We start from the raw sequence: 18,525 nt of genomic DNA on the forward strand, positions 1-18,525 counted from the left end.
GGAAGGCGAAAGCACAAAAAAAAAGCCCCCTCAATCTAAAACGTCCACTAAATGAAGGCGCTGAGCTGATTCATGCGCTCACATGCAACCTTCACCCAGGAATCAGGACTAGGCTGTAGTGAACACATCTTTAGGTGAGAGCTGAGCACCACAAGCTGTTAGCGGAGTGCAGCGCCACCCACCGGCTGCAGCTCTAGTCTGGAGCTACGAGACGCCCGGCTGTCATCGCTCAGTCTGGAGCTCTGAGGGTCAAACATCACAGAGGCTGCACGTCATCGTAAAAACATCTGAGTCACAGCGTTGTCAGTAGCACAGAGGTCTATGTTGCACAAAACTAGTGTTTTAACATTCACACAAGCCTCACAAAGAGTGACTTCTTTGCATGTATTTTTACTAAGTTGACTCACAATAATTCAGCTTGAAAGACTAAAAAAAAACTGTAGCCTGAAGTTCAAAAATGTGTATAAACGTAAAACATCAACGAGTCAATGAATGTGCCAAGTCTTTATAACACGTGTCAAACATACTGTTCCACACAGCACGTCTTGACGTAACCATGGCAACCAGTGCCACCAATTAACCAATTTAGAAGAAATATAACACCTACTGCAAAATGTGCCAGATGAGATATCTTAACACTCAGAAGTGTTACTGAAACGGCAGCTATTTGTGTCGGTACAGAAATGCATTGTGGGATCTCTTTGCTGACGGACCCTCTTCCGTTGGCCTGTTTTAATGGCTCTAAACATTTAAAATAACCAGTGATTTCATGCTGTGGGTTTGGACCATCTTACTGGTTGATTGCCAGATAAATAACAGCCACTGTTTCCTGTTTTACTGAGCAAATGAAGCTGCTCAGGGTGGCATTAAACTGGGAGCTCCTAATGGTGCCAGGAAACACAAGAACATCCTCGGTGCCTTTGCATTTCTCTGGCAGGCTCCCGCTTGTAGACAGCAGAGTTAGCACAGGTGTACACGTGCAGGGATGGACGATGCATTCAGGGTTGCTGTAATCGGCGTGCTAGCGAGGTTGTTAACGCACCGTGAGGTCGAGCCTGGAGGAGCGAGAGACTCTGCTCTCGTCACTGAGTCTGGAGCTCTGCTAACAAGAGAAGTGCACGGTTGTGAATAATGTGCACATATTCAGGTGTGTACAGGCTGTTCCACGCAGCTACTGACCCTGCTGGATATTACGCTGTAGTCGTCCTCATATCCATTCCTCTGCAAATAAAGAGCACGGCTGAAGAAGTGTCTGTAGGCACGCCACCCGAACATTTACAGGCTGAGCATTTACGTACATCTCTGTCTTTGTGCTTATGTTTCTTCTTTTTCTTTGACTTCTTGTGCGAAACTGAGCCCTTGGAGTGAGACAGGGAAGAACACGAAGTACACGAGACAAGTCTATTCGTACCAGTATCACCATTGGTAAAGGAAAACACACGCACGCACATGTGCGAACACACACGCACACAAGTTCATGCAAGACGGGAACACCAAGAATCACTTCTTCCAAGTTCTGGGGAGTTTGAGTCGAAGTCCTGCACGTTCACCTGATTCTGTCAAACATCTACTAGGAAAATCCCCCTCGTGCATCTGGTGCCATGTTTTAGTTCAAGACGAGCTTATCTTGTTATGCACCATGACATCAGTAAAAATCAATAACGTGCGCAGACATGCGTTTTTCCGAGTTCTTGTTAATCTCGAACAGCACACAGAGCATGTTTTAGGTTCTTAAAACTGTTAGTCACTATTTAGTCCTCACAAGGTTTCAGGTAGCCAGTTAAAAACCAATGGGCAACGTCCCCCCTCCCTCCTTACCCCTCCACTGTAAGCGCCAACAGCCTCAAGATCCGACTGCACAGCAGCAGCACCAGAGAGGGTCGCCCATGGAAACACAGTGGACAAGGTGGTAAATGCAACACGTAGGTCATGAAATGACGTTTCCTGAAACTCGCTGGACTGTAACACTGACCCTGACGCTGCCCCGGCTGCCCACCGACATCCTCTCATCATCGTCTGAACGCTGTGTGAGAGAGCGGCACATTGAATCCTGCGTAAGGGTTTGGGAAAGTGGGAAAAGAGTGAATAAAGATGGCAAACAGTGCTACAACCACATGGCTTCAGTGGGTTCTGTCAGAGGTGGAGGCTCAAACAGGCGCGCCACTTATTTCACATGACCAAAATTCAACCTCTTAGACATGCTTATTTAATGTACCTGACATTTATAATGATCTACAGTAATGTTTTTGAAGTACGGCTTAATGAATTACAATTGTTAAGAATTTCTCTTGATATGTTTTTTGCACTGCAAATGTTTTAACTGGAAGCTGACATGAGTGGTGAAGAACAGGATTACAGGGTGAAAAGACACGAGCAGAGGGAAGGTTACAAACCGTCTGAGTCCGTGAAGAACGTGAGTATCTCTCACTGTCCTCCTGGAGGTGGAGGGGTGATGAAGAGGAGGAGACGAAGAGGAGGAGACGAAGAGAGATGTTTCAGATCAGTCAAGCAACGAGAGATGAATGATGACTCAGGTGTTTGAGCTCATAAAAACAGAAGTATTTCGTATAAAACTCCCTTCATTCCAAAACATGTAACAAATTTGTGTTAAAAAATTCTGTCTGGAATTCTGTTAAAATGTGTTGTTCTAACATCCTACTTTTGGTCACACAGGCTCTCAGCACAAACCTCTTTCTGTCATACAAGTCAAACTCATGCTCAACAGTCAGCAGCTTTGAGCATTCAGCTCACGGTGATGCACCTTCTCAGGCTGCAGGTCTGGCTGCTCCAAAGGTGAACAACTAAATCACCTTTGGTGGTTTGGGCACGGTGTGCAGCCGCACGTTGACATTTGAACACATTTAGAGAGAATTCGGTTTAAACAAATCCAGATGCAGACATGCACGTGCTTAAAACATGCTAAAACAAATCCAGCCGACAAACAACAGGAAAAACTGTCACCGCCACCAACGACCAACAGTTAGTCCACTACAAATGTGCAATAAATGAAGCATTAGTGAAATCACAGACCACCCGCTCCTGGTTTAGTCAGGGCTGCCTTTAAAGCTCTGATGGGAGAAGAACCTCAGGAGGTGATGGGGCAGATGGTTGTATGGAGCCAGGGCCAACCAGGCACCGTGCTCCTTTGAATAAGTGGATTACCATTAATGACCAAGCTTTTATTCCTCATAATCCGTTATTTTCTAAAAAGGCTTAATGGGAATTATGTGCAATTCAAAAGGCAGATTGGCACAAAGCAATCGCTTCCTGATAATCAGAGATAAATACACGTGGGGGCGAGGAAACATGCAGCAATGCAGAAACGGTACCATCCACTGTTCAATATCTCCCCATTTGCTGTCCCCTCGGTCATCTAATCGGGTGTCCAAGCCGTAATATTTCTAAAAGAGACGGAAAACCAGCGCAGGAACAAAAAACACACAGAAAGGAGGTCGGCACAATTGGATTTCAGGTCTGGGATAATAAGATAACAGTGTTAGGATCAATGAGGAAGAGGCTGCCTACCTTCTGCACCTGAAAGATCTACACAGCACCCACCAGAGGAGACGGGAGACACAAAGATGAAGAAGAAATTAAAAAGGGGGAAATATTCCGAGATGAAAGCTTTCAGAGTGTGGACAGACGGCACGCAGAGAGGCAGATTCCTGCAGACGAGAGCAGTTTGAGGAATGTGAAATGGCCCCGCTGTGGCGCTGACTGACCCAAGGAGACAAGTTCACTGGAGATTTACTGGCAACCTGGGTCAACAGGCATTTTCCCATGGTCCCCTTAGGTTGGCATCAGTGGCAGGAGGCCAGTTGGGTCAAAGAAATGGTCCTAAAATCTTATCTGAGAGAGCTTTTCCACCTGTACTCGTTTACACCAGTCACACTGGTAGAACATTTCCAGTTTGGGAAAATTATGATAAAATTCAGCCGCCATCGTAGTTTCCCACAACAAGCCTGTGGGCGTGGTGCGACCATTACGATCGGGGATTATTTCAGACCCAGGGGTCAAAGGTCGAGATGGGAAAGATCAGAATAATGAATGAGCTGACGGGTGAAGGTTATCCACGCAGACACTGTAAAAAATACGCTCAAAAATAACACTGTCCAAAAGACGGCAAAAAGGCTAAAAACGTCCAGCAGCAAAGAAAACAAACGATACCTTTTGGCAGAGAAAAGTACATTTAAGTCTTTCAGCCCTGTACGAGTGGACTACTCTCACCTGGTTTGCTCAGAACCAACAACATCATGATATCAGGTTTATTTTTAGCACTATTACACAAGTCTCACCAAAAACACCAGAGAACTTTCCATTCCTTCATTTCAGCACAGGAAGCAGGATTTACCTTCCACTCTCTCCTTCCTGTGCGTGTCCAACCTGTAAACTTCCGGACAGGGATTTTCAGCAGACCACTGGATCCCTTCGGTGTAGAACCTCGTGCCCTCGCAGCCTACTGCTCTCAATACCAGATTACGAGGTCACCGCCAAAGTCATGTGACCCAAGTCCCGATCCACTCATGTTTCAGTGGTCACCTGACTCATATCCGATCGTTTATCTAACTCTATACCAAATCACATGGTTTAGGTACCACATTGATCCACAGCAACCTTTGTGCCACTATGCTTCCTCTGCTCCCACTGTCCTGACCTTTGACCTGTCAGGACGGTCAGTGATAGAAACAGGCAGGAGAAAAGACACAACCGTGCCATTAATGTATATTATAAATGAGTAGTGCTCTTTGAGACGTCTAATCATCTCTCATTAAATGTCTGGACAGCTAATTAGCAACTGAGCCAGGCGCCATCATAAGCTCATTCATCACATCGGTTACACAATCGGCTTCAGTGCCTTTGACCCGTTCTGCTCAACTCACCGAACTCCCTGTCTTGATCGGAGGGGTTCCAGGGCGCCCAGTAATGGCAGCCCTAAGCCCCCTCCCTGCCAGCCGTCGCCCAGCCGTCCTGCCTACCTCCCTACGGTATCAGAAAGGATGGCATGGTTGGGGAGTCAGGACTCAGCCAAGTCCTTGATGGTGCGGCTCACAGCAGGACACGCGTCCACTTCTCTGCTGCAGCAGTCGAAGGTCCAGCCACAAATGTCATCCTCAGCACGTTAGAGAACATCCGAGAATCCAAGTCTTGACACGAGTGTAAAAACCCATAGTTGGAGTTCCACAACGAGGACTGCTCTGAGGCAGGCTGGACCGTGAAGCACCACCCGCTAAGCTCCTTTGGAACTCAGCTAAAGGGGTTTAAGGGTCATTCAGACACACGCGCACCAGACTCGGCTTAACAATGACTGTTAATCCATCGCATATGGCTTATCTATGTCTGTGGGTGCACGTGCAAACTGTTGTTTAAACTCAAATGTAGTTGCGCCGCCACGTACATGGCATCAGAAATGCACCGAAACGCCATGAAAGGCAGCATTTAACAGCAGAAGGAGTGTATAACCTTAAAATATAGAATATAAAAGCTATTCACTCCATTCATTTAAGTGTTTATGGTCATTTTTAAATTGTTTTGCAGTTTTTCTGGTAGATACTTGATTTTAATGTTGCTTTTAGGTTCTACTAATCTATTCCAGTGCAGGATTGAAGCAGGATTTATTAAGTTTCATCAGTAAAAACAAAATAAATCAATAACTGTTACTCAATTTCAGCTGCACCCTTTAAATCAACAGAAATTTTTTTTAAATTAAAAGTTATTTTAAAAGTTGCCTTCTGCAGGATTAACAAACTTCAGGAAGAGGTTGAAGTCCATCAGGGATACAGACCATTAGAGTTGGAGGATCTTAACTCCAAATTGCCCTCCACGTAGCATTGAGTTGGTCTTTAGAGGTTCAGTAGGTGAGAGGAGACGACCTGTTGGGATTAATCCAGGCTAAGAATAGTGAGCTGGAAGAGTCGTGCCTCCCCGCACAGATGAGAGGTTCAACCCCAGAGAACCTCAAGTACGACACGTGGACTTTTGAGCTCTGCTTCCAACCCAGCAGAGCAAGAGAGAGGTGAGGCTCTCCTGTTGTGTTTTGATTGATTGATTTAGATGTTGGGGACTTGGTCAGTAAAGATGTTGACAGAGGGACGTAGACTCCTTTACATTCAACCATTTTAGGATACTTCACTAACTAAGAAGACTAACAGTCATCAGGCATCAGTCATATATTTACGTACATCCCAACTATTTTTATTTTAAAAAAAAAAACATTTCCTATGAACGGTCAAGCGGGAGCAGCGCACCGGGCTGTCCTCAGTCTACATCCTGTGACCTTTGACCCACAGATTAGTTGAGTCCCCCCCCCCCCCAAAGGGAAATGTGACAGGAAACATTGGTCCAAACTGCCCACGCAGTACCAACAAGTCAGGAAATCCGCTTTATTGTGCACCGCGGTGGTGGATGACGCCACTCTGACGGGTTCTCACCTCTTTCTGTTGCCTCTCCAGCTCCCTCATGCGGATCTCTCTGGCCTCTGCCCTGGCCGCCCTCTTCGCTGCCAGCCTGGCCTCGGCCTGGTGGACACAAACAGAAGCACAGAAAGAGAAGTTAGGCCTCCGCTAATGTGGCTGGACTGGAGGGAAGAGACGTCGGTACATAAATCAGGCGCCCAGTTCCTCAACAGGTACGAGTCCTGTTTGGCAAAGAGGGCTCATGTTTAGATTTACACGTCAATTCACATTTTCCTATAACAATAATGTCCAGTTTTCACAGGCTGTACATGGCATCGATGTGTATTTATGTGGCGTGAGCAGCGCTCAGGCGGTCCCCGCAGTGTGTGAATGTGTGTATTTATATGCATGTGCAGGCTTTGCCTTTGCTCCACTCAGAACTTAAATCAAGAGCAGGGTCTTTTCCTTAAAAGGAGCTCTTGCAGTGTTCTGTGCGAGTGTGTGAGCATTTCCTTCCTCTAACTTTGTGGCAGACTCTGTGTGGTTGCCGTCTAGGCGGGGTCACTGTAAACCCTCCTCTAATCGCGCTGATGCCAGTCACCATGACCGAGGAACAGGAAAGCAGACCCAAAAAGAAAAGAGTCGGCTTCAAAGGAAACGTGAACGATCGCACGGCATTAAGAAGCATTTAGTGGTGACTCAGTTAAACCTCGGCTTCTCCCTCCAGCTACAGAACAAACCAGACTAGAAGCACAACATCTCATGAATGGTTTGATGGATTTTATGAACCAAACATTCATTTTACACTGACAAAAGAGAAAGAAAAATCTTTTATGCTTTATTATAGCATATCTGCATAAAATAAGCACATATGGATGGTTTGTTTATAGACCAAGGGATCCAGATGGAAGCCATCCTGCTGTGATTACTCTTATTGCGAGTATTTGAGCCCTGATAACATACTTATAATATTTAATATCAACACTGCCTCTGTAACAACAACAATGGATGTTTCAAACTGTTTCTCAGCCTGCTGTTGCACGTCCAGACTTTAATTACGTAAGAGCCATCGGCCTGAAGATTCTGGACGACGGTGGCCTGAAAGGGAACAGCCGGCTTGTTGCTGCACCAGTAGAGATGGCTCTACCCTGCAGTCAGCAGCCTGGAGGGGTGTGTGTGTGTGTGTGTGTGTGTGTGTGTGTCCACCACCTGTCTGAGAACGGGTGCAACAGTGAGGACACGCAGAAAGTTCTGCATGCTGTTCTCATCCAGCATGAAAATATTTAATCAGGCAAGCGTCAAGAAAGCCCCTGACAGTCATCAGAGCCATGAGGGAGATAACCCAGGAATAGTTTTAACCGGCCGTGCATCAAGTGCATCAAGTCATTTCCTCACAGTCACTCATTACTCATCATCCTCGGCAATTTTCAAGGTCGCACCCTTAAAGACGTATAAAATGAGGCCCAACATGGCGATAACTAGCTGGCACTGAGGCCAATGTGAGCCAGAAACACATTTTAATGTTCATGAAGCTGGAGGTTAACAAGTTCCACCATAACTGGCTTTTTCTTTTCAAACAGGCTCATTCAGAACGCAAAGGTTTTTTTGTGGGAATGTTACAGGGAAAAGTTCAGGATGGAAAGTAAATGAGGCGTGGGCACCACTGTAGCACACACACACACACACACACGCACACTATTGCAGCACAAAATACACAATAACACAATCATATCAGCTTTAATAGGGTTTTCCTGTGAATGACATCCAACTGAACTAACAGGAAGTTGGAAACCAAAGCCAACAGTTATAATTTCTGCTGATGGACCAACTAAACCTTTTGGGAGATTTAACTTCTACAGAATCATTTTAAAGTTCAGTATATTTACGGTATATAAGAAACGCACACTCAGACATGCTGAATATCTAAAAGCCCCATCTGATCACAGGGAAACAGCCTCATATTTTAGGTCACAGCAGACGCCTGAAGGAGCGTCTAAGCTGCCGTGTTTGAACACAAAACACAGAAGTTCTGCCACTCAAGCACAAATTTGATAGTCAATGACATTAATTCCATGGGTAAACTGCCCCTGGACAGAACAGCACAGGAGCTTGAAGAAAGTGAGGCGTTCAGGAGCTGAATGATCACTGTAGATCCAGTAAAAACCCACCAGTTTAAACCTGCCACATTTCTGAAGGCCTCGCAGAAGTAGGACAAAAGACTGAATCAGTTTGAGAACTATTGAGAATAACCTAGATGGTCTCAGGTTAAATAAAAGCTGTTCTCATTTAGCATCATTTCAGTGTGGAAACCGTCCCTGTGAGAGTACATGAGCCAGATCTTTGATCATCTAATAAAACAGCAACTGGCTCATTGCCTCTGAACCTATTTCCAGGTTTTTCAGGCTGTGTCAACTGTGTTCTGGTATTTCATAGACGGCCTATGAGCAGACACCTCTAGTGCCACCAGATCAAAATGCCAGCCTGGTCTGTCTCCATCTCCAGAGCTAAACTCCCACGACCCGAGTACCAGTCAGCCACCAAAATAAACGGCGTATTAATAGCTGTGAGGTGGTGACAGCTGGACAAAGAGAGCAAACGGAAAGAACTGCTAACAGCTAAAGTTTTGATAGAGTTCTAAATGAGGAGGGTCCACTGAGGACATCCAGACAAATGAAGACGTTTGAGAATGAGCATGTTCTTGAGTTTTATTGTTAAATTGGTTTGATAAAGGAAACCCATTCTTGTCTCCGGCCATGGTGCCAAACCTCAGGTAGCAGCAGCAGCTTCTCATCAGGTCAAAATTAAGAGGAACTGTTCTGGAACAAAGGTAAACCAACATGGAAGCATCAGACTAAAAACACTAGAAAGCTGCACTGGTCTAATCTGTCCAAGGCTGTCATTTATCTGAACTTCCTCTTTAACCAGATAACTGGCAGGAGACGTGTGAACAGTCTTCTCCAAGTCACCACGAGCCTGAAGAAGCAACTCTTGAAATACATTACGCCATAAACTGGGATGGAACAAACTCATCATCTCACAACTCACAGACTCGGGATGGTTACGCAATCCTTCGTGTACTTGTCGATTTCCTCAACGACTGTGTGCGATGGAACAATCACGCCAAGGTTGGAACTGAAGAAATGTCAAGAAGAACTCAGGAAAACAACAAAAACAACCCACCACCATCCATTTAAGTTATTTCGGTTTAGGTTAACCACACGTTCGCTGTGGGGTCCCTTCCGTTTCCGTATGGAAGCAATAATTCCCCGACCTCGTTGCTCAGGGATCCGCAGCCCAGTGCTGCCCTGGTAGGGTGGGAGAACGCTGAACTTTACTCGCTGCCTCTGGACACCGACAGCCAACTATGGGATTGTTCTGTGGCAGGAGGTCAGGCACAGGCTCCCACCACAGGGAGTTACTAGTTCAACTAGTTACTATTCCACGTGTCAGAGAATTGAACAGATAAACCTCAGGAGGATGCTTTTCCACCAACCTCTGAACCAGTCCCACTCCCAGCCCAGAGGGGTTCAACTCCCCGGCCCCGACCTCTGACCCCTAAATATCTGATTTAATCCTTCAATTAATCCTTGAACTGACGCTTGTTTCTGAAGGTTTTTTGTGACATGTTGACTTAAGAAGATAGCAAATGGATGGAATTCTCACTGCTAGCTGGAAGGAGCACGTTCACAGAACCCCGTTTCCACACCTGCCTCCTCCTCAGAAATAGAACAGAACAGAACAGGTTTGCTGTAGGGTCTTCCAGAGGCAGCTCAATTCAAGCTGCAACGCGCTGTTAGGGTGTATGCAGCCCATAAACGAGGCGGATGAATGGGTTTATATGGACCCTGATGGCTAATGCAGCATTATTGCCCAGGGTCCAGGCAGCACAGCAGAACTCCATCACCCGAAACCAGCAGTGGTGAATAAACAGGAAGGAGATCGGGATAACAATCTGCACGGGCTGTGCATGTGGTGATGTCATTGAGAGGAAATCAACACACACACACTAACACACACAAACACTCTTCCATTTAAGGAGACCACCATCAAGTCACAATGAAGAGAAACAAGTATCAGGAAATACAAGAGGAATTGTTTGTACCATTATTGAGTAACACCAGGTGAGGAGAGTTTAATGGAAGACATCCCATCGTGTTTAGACAGAATTCAGCGTTTCTGGATGGAAGTGCGGATTCATTCATTTTAGCCCTAGGCGACCTTCAGAATGACCAGGAAGACTGTGCAGTGAGCATCCAGGCCCAGACTAATCCCCTCTAAATGCTCCGGTCTCTCCCCGAGCCTCTGACCACCGACCACAAACCTCTGACATAATCCCCCAGTTCACCTGGTGGCTTTAGAATAAACAGAATAAACAGCAGAGACCATGGAAGACAGGAAATACTACTATTACTACTAACGACCAAAGGATTTTAGAAAGAAAATCAAAGAGAACCATCTCATTTCTTTCTTTAAAAGACTAAAGACGACCACATTTGCCTTCATAGGATCAGAAAAGTCTAAAGAAAACAAACTGGTGAGAGACAAGCGATGCTCAACGCTCCATCGTATTGTCTTGTATGTTGATGGGTTTTTTAAAAAGAGCAAATCAATTTGTAATTTAACAGTTAAACTATAATCTTGTGTGATGTAGAACAGTTGAATTCACTTATCAAGGGTGCCGTCGGGCTAATCTGAACACTCACAGGCCGTAGCTGTGAGCTGGTGACCCAACGCTGGCTGTGATCTGAGTGTCATACTGGGACCATTGTCCCCAGGACGGTGATGCTGGTGGACGTTAGCGCGACAGAGACAAGACGCACACACAAACTGACTGTTGTGCCATCAGAGATGAGACAATGTGCTGATCCCCTTTGACAGAAGGGCCACGGCTCCACTCACATGATGGAAAAACAGGATTTTAGGTTGCTTTTTTTTGATCACCTGGAATACGAACACAGATTTTCACATTCATTCTTCTTGTTCCATGTGTTCGTGACATTTGGCCCATGCCCAAATCTCATTCTACCTTTCCACCAGTGGGTTGTGTGACGCCCGTGTTTTTCATAGAGGTAATAGAACCGCTTATTACTCAAGTACCAGACAGGGGTACAAGAGGGCGTGGCTGGAACATCGCACATCACCGTCGGCTACGTAATCTTCACCTTAAAGAGTCCAAATGTTGGCAGAACGCTGAGCTGTAGCTGGGAAAAGAGCAGAATGACACTGAAATCCAACAGCTAGAAGTAGCCTGTGGGGATTGGACTAATCCTTTCCAACCAAATTGTGATCCCCTGAGCTATCTGGTAAATAACCAAAAGCTTCAGTTGGCCCGCTCATCAACAAACTGTTTTTTTCTCAGACCAAAGGACAAGCAAACAGGCGACGTGCCCAGCGTGAGCGCCTGTAAACAGCCCCGCGCCGCCTCCCGGGCTTTCATTAAAAGTATAAACTGTCATGGGCATCTGAGTGTTTACAGGTCCGGAGAACGTCTTGGCTACAGCGAGCGCTCCTCTTAGGAACCTGGAACATCCGACCTGCTTCTGCGGCTTCGCCGGTTTTTATGGCAGCGACGTGCTACAATAAATACTTGTAGGAGTATTAAAATTGACATGGGAACAAACCAACTCCCTCAAGAACAGAATTACAACCCTCTCTGCTCTCAGTTATTTTATCCTGATTTTCCTTCCAAACGTTTGCTGGCTGCCCAGCCGGGCCCAGACCGGGCCCAGACCGGGCCCAGACTGAACCCTGCAAAAGGCCCGCGGTGACACGACGCCCGTGGATGACATCCAAGACCAGAAGCTCATGTCACTGGAATCCTGCTCGATGGAAACTTCTGCTCCTTTCATCCACACTTACTGCCCCAGGGTCCAACAATTCCCTTTTTCCAAGCTGGTGAGATGGTTATTTGTTGGTCTGGGCCCATCCCCCACCCACCACCCCAATGCAAAACTAGGTTAGAGCAACAGCTGATCTTTCAGGAGGGTCTATTTTTAAAACTTTTGCAGAACAGGCCTACATTCCGTCCTGTCAGGGGACTGCCAGGGAGAGACGTGACCCTCCTGCTGCTTAAAGACGGAGCCTCTCTGCTTTACATGACAGGAAACGGGCTGCAATGAGGATTCTGCTGCTACCGCCACAAGAGGAGAATTGATTCTTTTCTAAATATTTGGACATCCACGGCTGCTACTCTCTTTGGCCCAAAGCCTCGGCGGGGTAGCGTTTCTGCCGTTGAAAATAGTCTACGACAAGTTCACGTGTGCAGGAATGTGCAGGCTCAGGCACATCGCCGGGGCAGAAATAGTGACGGCTCCTGACGCTCCATCTGTGAAAGGTTCTGCCTCAAAAAGCAGAAAAAGCATGAAAACAAGAGAGGGTTTTGTCAGTTGGGGAGTGAAGTGCAACTGTGCCGAAACATCCGGGTTGGGTTTGGCAGCGACTCAACTTCCTTCAAACCGACTGAAATGTGTCAGAGCTTCCCTTCATCAGGTCACGATCACAACCGGACTGGAGGACAAACTGGAGACGAGTGACTTTCACTGCTGGGCACCGTCCCCAAACACGCACGGCTGCCTTTTCTAGATCGCTGCCATTTTTCTCATGTTAACGATTAACTTAGAGACTAGTTTTAGACCCACAAAGGTGGCCTAATCTCCAGCTTTAACCAGGAAGACTCCTGTCACGGTCCACCGACCCAACGCCCCCTTCATGTCATAAAGACATTAGAAACCTGCCACGAAGTGACACCCTGGCGAGACAACTCTGGGTTTACCACATAATTACTGCAGATCAGATCTGTTTCAGCACCCCAAATATTTTATTTATTAGCTGTCAATCCTAAAATCCAAAGCATCTAATCAGATTCATTGATAACAGCCAACGTCCCTTCAGCTACTATAAATATAAATAACTATATTCTACAACCAATCTGGCAGCTCTACAATTCAATTCAGGTTTATTTCACCCCTCATGGCTTTTAGATGCATTTTAAACCGTTTCCTCTCGATCAAAAGCAGGAAGTTGCGCAGTGATCAGCTGTTTCACCAACGACTTTTATCTTCCAGTCTGACTTTATTCTGACTTGGGCCTCATTTAATATCACGGTCAATAAAGGCTCACCTGCCCTTTTCAAAAGGCGATGAATTTAAAGGCATTTAAATATATTTTCCCATCAGGAGGACCAATTATTAGCGTGGCAAAAAGGGGACAATAGGGAAGCAGCTGGGTGAGGACAGGGAGTTTGGAGCGGTCCTTCTGCGTCCACATGCGCGTCGGTTCCGCCCAAACTCCGGGAACTCACCTCTCTCGCTATGAGGTTCAGGGCATCGTCCTCCGCCGTCGAGCGCTCCTTCTTGGTGGATCTTTTCCGTCCGGTACCCTGAGTCCCCATGTTTCGGCCCCCTAGACGCAAAAAGGTCGGTGGTCCGACAGCGAAGCGGATAATCCAGACAGACGGAGCAGGAGCAGCTGCCTCCCGGCTCTCATGTGTGGCTGAAACTACCGACAGTTACAGACAGACACCAAAGGCACCGACCGCCGCGCACGCGCTCGTTATCTGCTCTCCCTTTTTTTAACTTCTTCCTGTGTTTCTGTCAGCACGTGCGTTTGTGGTGCGTTTACGACCAGAGGCATTCACTTGTAGCTTCACAGCGTCCGCTGAAACCCTGTTACAGAAAGCTCTGTCATCCTGTACGCGCTCCCTGTGATCACATAAAGTCACACTATAAAGTAGCAATGTGGATGTGAACTCTTTCTATATATCTTCAATCGAATTCGCATTAGTTTGGCGGTGGTTTGATGAAGGCAGCAGACGCACCGTCGAAGTGAGGCTCGAAACTGTGACAAACGACAAACTTCAAACGCGACGCTCCATCGAGCTGCGTTCATGGCTATCGGAAATTTTAAGTGTATACTTTTCTCAATTTTAAAGTTGTCATTTGACTCACCCCGACCACAAATTCAGAAATGGCGGGAAAAAATAATAATAATAGAAAAATAAATAAAAACTCCCCCAACTTGATCCTTGGGATTTAATCCTGAGGGAAATAGTATAAATAAAAGTTTGGATGAACAGTAATGATGAACACGGAAGTCTCTATAAGCTCATTTACACGTATTTTTGAAAGTATGTATTTAAATCAAAACATACGTTGTTATTATTATTATTATTATTATTATTATTATTATTATTACTGGTTGTTTGATGTACAAAAAGTCGTTTTAAAAAGTAATTCTAGGGGGAAAATAACACATTACATTGTAACTTACAATGAAACATTATCTACAGTTAATCACATTTTACAGGTTTTATGTCTCTTTCCCCTCTAAGATCGGGGTTTCCGCGGGTCCATGAAGGCAGCAGCCACCTCCATCGTGGAGTCCATCCATACATGTTCAGTCAGAAACCGCAGCTCTTGTATCCACTCTCTCACACCCACTCTGCTATTTTTAATGGTGACCACTAAGCTCGAAAACGGTCTTAAATTTCTTAAAGAGACACACAAGTCAGCGTCACACAACTTTACAGGAAAATACTTAATTCACTCACACACACACACACACACACACACATATATATAGAGAGAGATAGAGAGAGAGAGAGAGATAAATGTGGGAATTTGTAGCTTTGACATTTTGTATGATTTATTTGTTTATTTTTGTATCTAATTTTCATTTAAATCTGTATTTTGTATTGAAACGACTCCTATATGTATATTTATAAACATTTAAAAAGTAAGTTTTAGTTTTCAACCAAACATTATCTTGATAAAATCTAGTTACTCAAATCCAGTTTTTCATTTATAGATTTCACTGATTTCATTTTACACTTGCAATAATTACGACTGGGCATAATAAAGAATTGAAGTAATGATCATTTGTGAATAAATATTTGAATGACTATTGTCAGATGATATTTGTGGCTATATTAACGTGACAATGTGACCCGTATAGTTCTCAATGACGCTGGTGCGTTCAGGGACTACTACAGTGCTGCCCTCTGGTGGTCATTAAATATCTCACACGTACTACAAAAAAAATAAGTTTCCTTTTTTTCGGAATTCTGCACCTGTTTTCTACACCACGCGAGTCCAACATGGGTCCTCACGGTGCGGCACGTTTCAATTATATTTTTATGATCACATCAGAGATAATTACTATAACTAGACTTTTGTGGATTTGATGCGTTCGGTGCGCTTTTCATGAAGAAACAGAAGAAGCAGATGTGAGCACAGCTTCTGTTTGGTATATTTCTGTTTTCAGGCCTACCTGAAGGTCTACCGGAGCACAAAGTGCAGGTGCTTCTCTTGTCTAATTGGCTGAAGGTTTTATGGCTCTGGTTCATGAGGAAGTGGCTGATGCTATCTGTACTAAACATGCCGAGACCGGACTTTGCTTTTATTTTCATTATCTGGAAAAGCAAGGTTGTGCATGTTCTGTCTCTCATTTGGTGGTGATGAACACGCAGAGGGACCCAGTGGCCACCCAACTCTCTAGTGACACTTTGGGGAGACCCGTCCGGACCCTCAGAGTTAAGATGGTGCTACTGGGAGGCTCCGGTGTGGGGAAGTCCAGCCTGGCTCTGCGGTTTGTCAGGAGTGAATTCAGGAGCACTGTGCCGACAGTGGGCTGTAAGTTCAAGTTGGTGTCTTTAATTATCCCAAGTTAATGATATATTTAGGAATCATTGGTCACTGAAAGCTGCAAGTGTTCGTTTGTCAACTTGTCTTTTTTAAAGCTGCCTTAAAAACTGTCTTAGCGTCTCTGAGAAGCTAAGAACATCTTTGTAGCCATGGCAACAACAGCATGGTGGGATCCTCGTCAGTGGAAGAGACACCAGGTTCTGATACTTCAGGACCGGTGTTTCCAGTGGGAATAGATGGTGGCTTTCATGAGTCCGTGCAGATTTGAACTGTCAGTTCAGCCCGGACCGTCTCTGCTCTGCTCAGGTGCTTACATGACCCACATGATCCATCTGAGGGACGTGTCCCTTCGCTTTGAGATATGGGACACGGCAGGGCAGGAAAAGTACCACAGCGTGACCCCACTTTACTACCGGGGAGCCCACGCTGCACTGCTGGTCTACGACATCAGCAAACGGGTAAGAGGAGCAGAAGCCGTTACCTACAAATATGAAAATACAAATATCACCTTTGACATTTGGCGTTAATCATCTCAAAAATAAATAAGTAGTTTTTTCCAGGAAACGTTTTACAGAGTCCAGCTGTGGCTGCAGGAGCTGGAGAAACATTACATCCCTGGGTCGACTGTCATGTGGCTGATCGGCAACAAGGCAGACTTGGGCCACGCTCGGCAGGTCTCAGAGCAGGTACAAGAATGGGGAAGCTCATTTAAACCCAATTGATGACGGGTTTAAGTTCATTCCTGCTGATTTCACATCATGACACAGGAGGGACACAGTCTGGCTGCTGACAGGGGATTATATTTTATTGAAACGTCAGCACTGTCGGGGGATCACGTCGACGAGCTGCTGCAGGATGTAGGTAGGTGTCTGAATACTGGATTAACTGAATTTTATGGTTAATATTTGTAAGATTTAAAATATCAGGTTAACACATTGAGTTGAGTGAATGTGCTGACCGCAGGTGAACTTACACTGTTTATCCACTGGAGGGCAGAAGATACCAACATGAAATCTTATCGGATGTAAATTTATATTTACGACCAGATCCGATAAATATTCCTCCTTACTCACAAATCATTTGGGTAGTGACTATCATAGCTTCCCTCACAGTTGGCATCAGAACAGGTTGGTGAGTAAAACAGAAGCAGAACCTTCTGGTTTCAGACTGGAGGAGAGTGAAATGAACGTAAAAACAGGATCGGTGGGGATCGAAGGAGCGTGTGTGTGAAGCCGTCTTCAGTGAGTGTCATGTGACTCAGCCCACAGAGTGTACGAGTGTGTTGGAGGTCAGCAGGGCGGCCTGTCGGAGTGGGAGGAGAAGCCCTGTGAGGATCTGCACCACAGAGACATGTCCAGCCTTCTCACATCCTGCTGCAAATCATGACTGCTATAAATCAAGTGAACATATTTAATAAAAGTCATGTTTCCTAGACGTGTTTCACAAATCAGCACCGTAAAAATATGCTCCCACTCCTCAGCCAAACCATTAAAACCAGTGAACAACCTGAAAATCCCAGATGATCGTCCATGAATAGATCTGTTTATGATATAGAAATGGAATGAGGCTCCATTCCATTCATTTAATCTGAAAACAGTTTGGATTCTGGGCAATAACTCGAAATTTCCATCTTTTAATCACAATATCAATTGTGAATACATCCGGGGAAATTAAATATGCTTTGAATTAAAGTGACTGTGTGTGGAAGCAGAATCCTAAATAATGTGGTCTGCCTGTATAAACGTCTGTCTCCCTCTCAGCCTCTTGTTCTTTGTGGAATAAACAGTTTTTCTCTGCAGGATAGCGGTTTCCACTGTGATTTAGCATCTTTCTGAGCTCATTCTTGTGGCTGCAGCAGCCTTTTGGTGCTGCTCGAAGCTTCTGTCGCACCACAGGCTCTGATTTTAATTTGGATCCTTCAACAAAGAAGCTGTTTATGTCTCGCCGGGATGAGATGAAGAAAGGGCTCAGAAGAAACGTTAAAGGGGATTAAAGAGGAATGATGTGAGTGTCATTGTGACGTGACAAATCTGCAGCATTAGAGGCCACCCTCAGCAGAATCTGTGAGTCACGCTGAAGTTAGAGGCAAAAAGAGTGTGAATATTCATCCACACACACGTCTCCATCAGCGAACTGCTAGAAAATCACAACACCGTTCATCTCGACTGGATCCTAAAGTCAAACTATCAACTCGTTTATGTTGCATTGAGGCTCCTTAGAGACGGTTCCGACACTGCATCACTTCTATTCACCCACTTGATTTATTGATTTGTTTTGCTAAATCAAGAAGTTGGGAAGAGACTAATGACCACATGAATTACACGAATCCTGAACCTTCCGTTTTATACGATCTTACATTTTGGCTCATTTCAGTTAATGTTTGAGGAATTTGTGAAGCTTCGTTCCAGATGAGCGTTGAGCTGAAGCAGGTTACAGTCAGTAGGCTAATGCTACTTAGCATTTGCACAGTATGTTGAATCACAACTACAACG

The 18,525-nt window shown here is 45.3% G+C and overlaps 2 protein-coding genes and 1 long non-coding RNA gene across 18 annotated transcripts in view; 1 reads left to right on the forward strand and 2 right to left on the reverse strand.

Annotated features, from left to right (window-relative positions):
• Positions 1-14,245, reverse strand: part of lrrfip1a (leucine rich repeat (in FLII) interacting protein 1a) — a 25,705-nt gene extending 11,460 nt beyond the window's left edge. For 3 of the 14 annotated variants that reach the window (XM_029848269.1, XM_029848275.1, XM_029848261.1), the window contains exons 1-11: positions 13,693-14,239; positions 6,429-6,515; positions 3,526-3,543; positions 3,330-3,401; positions 2,394-2,435; positions 1,973-2,050; positions 1,819-1,854; positions 1,299-1,358; positions 1,180-1,221; positions 1,043-1,102; positions 183-242 (exon numbers count right to left, since the gene is read on the reverse strand). In XM_029848269.1, coding sequence (XP_029704129.1) covers positions 183-242; positions 1,043-1,102; positions 1,180-1,221; positions 1,299-1,358; positions 1,819-1,854; positions 1,973-2,050; positions 2,394-2,435; positions 3,330-3,401; positions 3,526-3,543; positions 6,429-6,515; positions 13,693-13,782 — 645 coding nt within the window. In that variant the 5' untranslated portion in view covers positions 13,783-14,239. Of the gene's footprint in view, positions 1-182; positions 243-1,042; positions 1,103-1,179; positions 1,222-1,298; positions 1,359-1,818; positions 1,855-1,972; positions 2,051-2,393; positions 2,436-3,329; positions 3,402-3,525; positions 3,544-5,782; positions 6,144-6,428; positions 6,516-13,692 lie in introns of those variants that run through there. The other 11 variants (XM_029848339.1, XM_029848285.1, XM_029848266.1 and 8 more) reach the window with 11 other exon arrangements.
• On the reverse strand, positions 6,546-13,684 carry LOC115252640 (uncharacterized). Its single transcript, XR_003890967.1, has 2 exons — positions 9,438-13,684; positions 6,546-9,208 (listed from the first exon to the last, which is right to left on the reverse strand). It is a non-coding gene; the product is annotated as an uncharacterized lncRNA (long non-coding RNA).
• A 1,214-nt stretch (positions 14,246-15,459) lies between the features above and the next one.
• On the forward strand, positions 15,460-17,836 carry LOC101076251 (ras-related protein Rab-17). 3 transcript variants are annotated; one of them, XM_029851608.1, is made up of 6 exons: positions 15,460-15,499; positions 15,859-16,021; positions 16,340-16,491; positions 16,594-16,719; positions 16,801-16,894; positions 17,295-17,836. In XM_029851608.1, exons 2-6 carry the CDS (start codon positions 15,928-15,930, stop codon positions 17,417-17,419), a joined length of 591 nt encoding a protein of 196 aa, XP_029707468.1. In that variant the 5' UTR covers positions 15,460-15,499; positions 15,859-15,927; the 3' UTR covers positions 17,420-17,836. The 3 variants fall into 3 exon arrangements, with proteins under 3 accessions (XP_029707468.1, XP_029707471.1, XP_003962230.1); XM_029851611.1 differs by lacking the exon at positions 15,460-15,499 and adding an exon at positions 15,525-15,615; XM_003962181.3 differs by lacking the exon at positions 15,460-15,499 and having other exon boundaries at positions 15,741-16,021.
• The last annotated feature ends 689 nt before the right edge of the window (positions 17,837-18,525 follow it).

The sequence above is a fragment of the Takifugu rubripes genome, chromosome 1, assembly GCF_901000725.2.
Source record: "Takifugu rubripes chromosome 1, fTakRub1.2, whole genome shotgun sequence".
Taxonomy (NCBI): domain Eukaryota; kingdom Metazoa; phylum Chordata; class Actinopteri; order Tetraodontiformes; family Tetraodontidae; genus Takifugu; species Takifugu rubripes.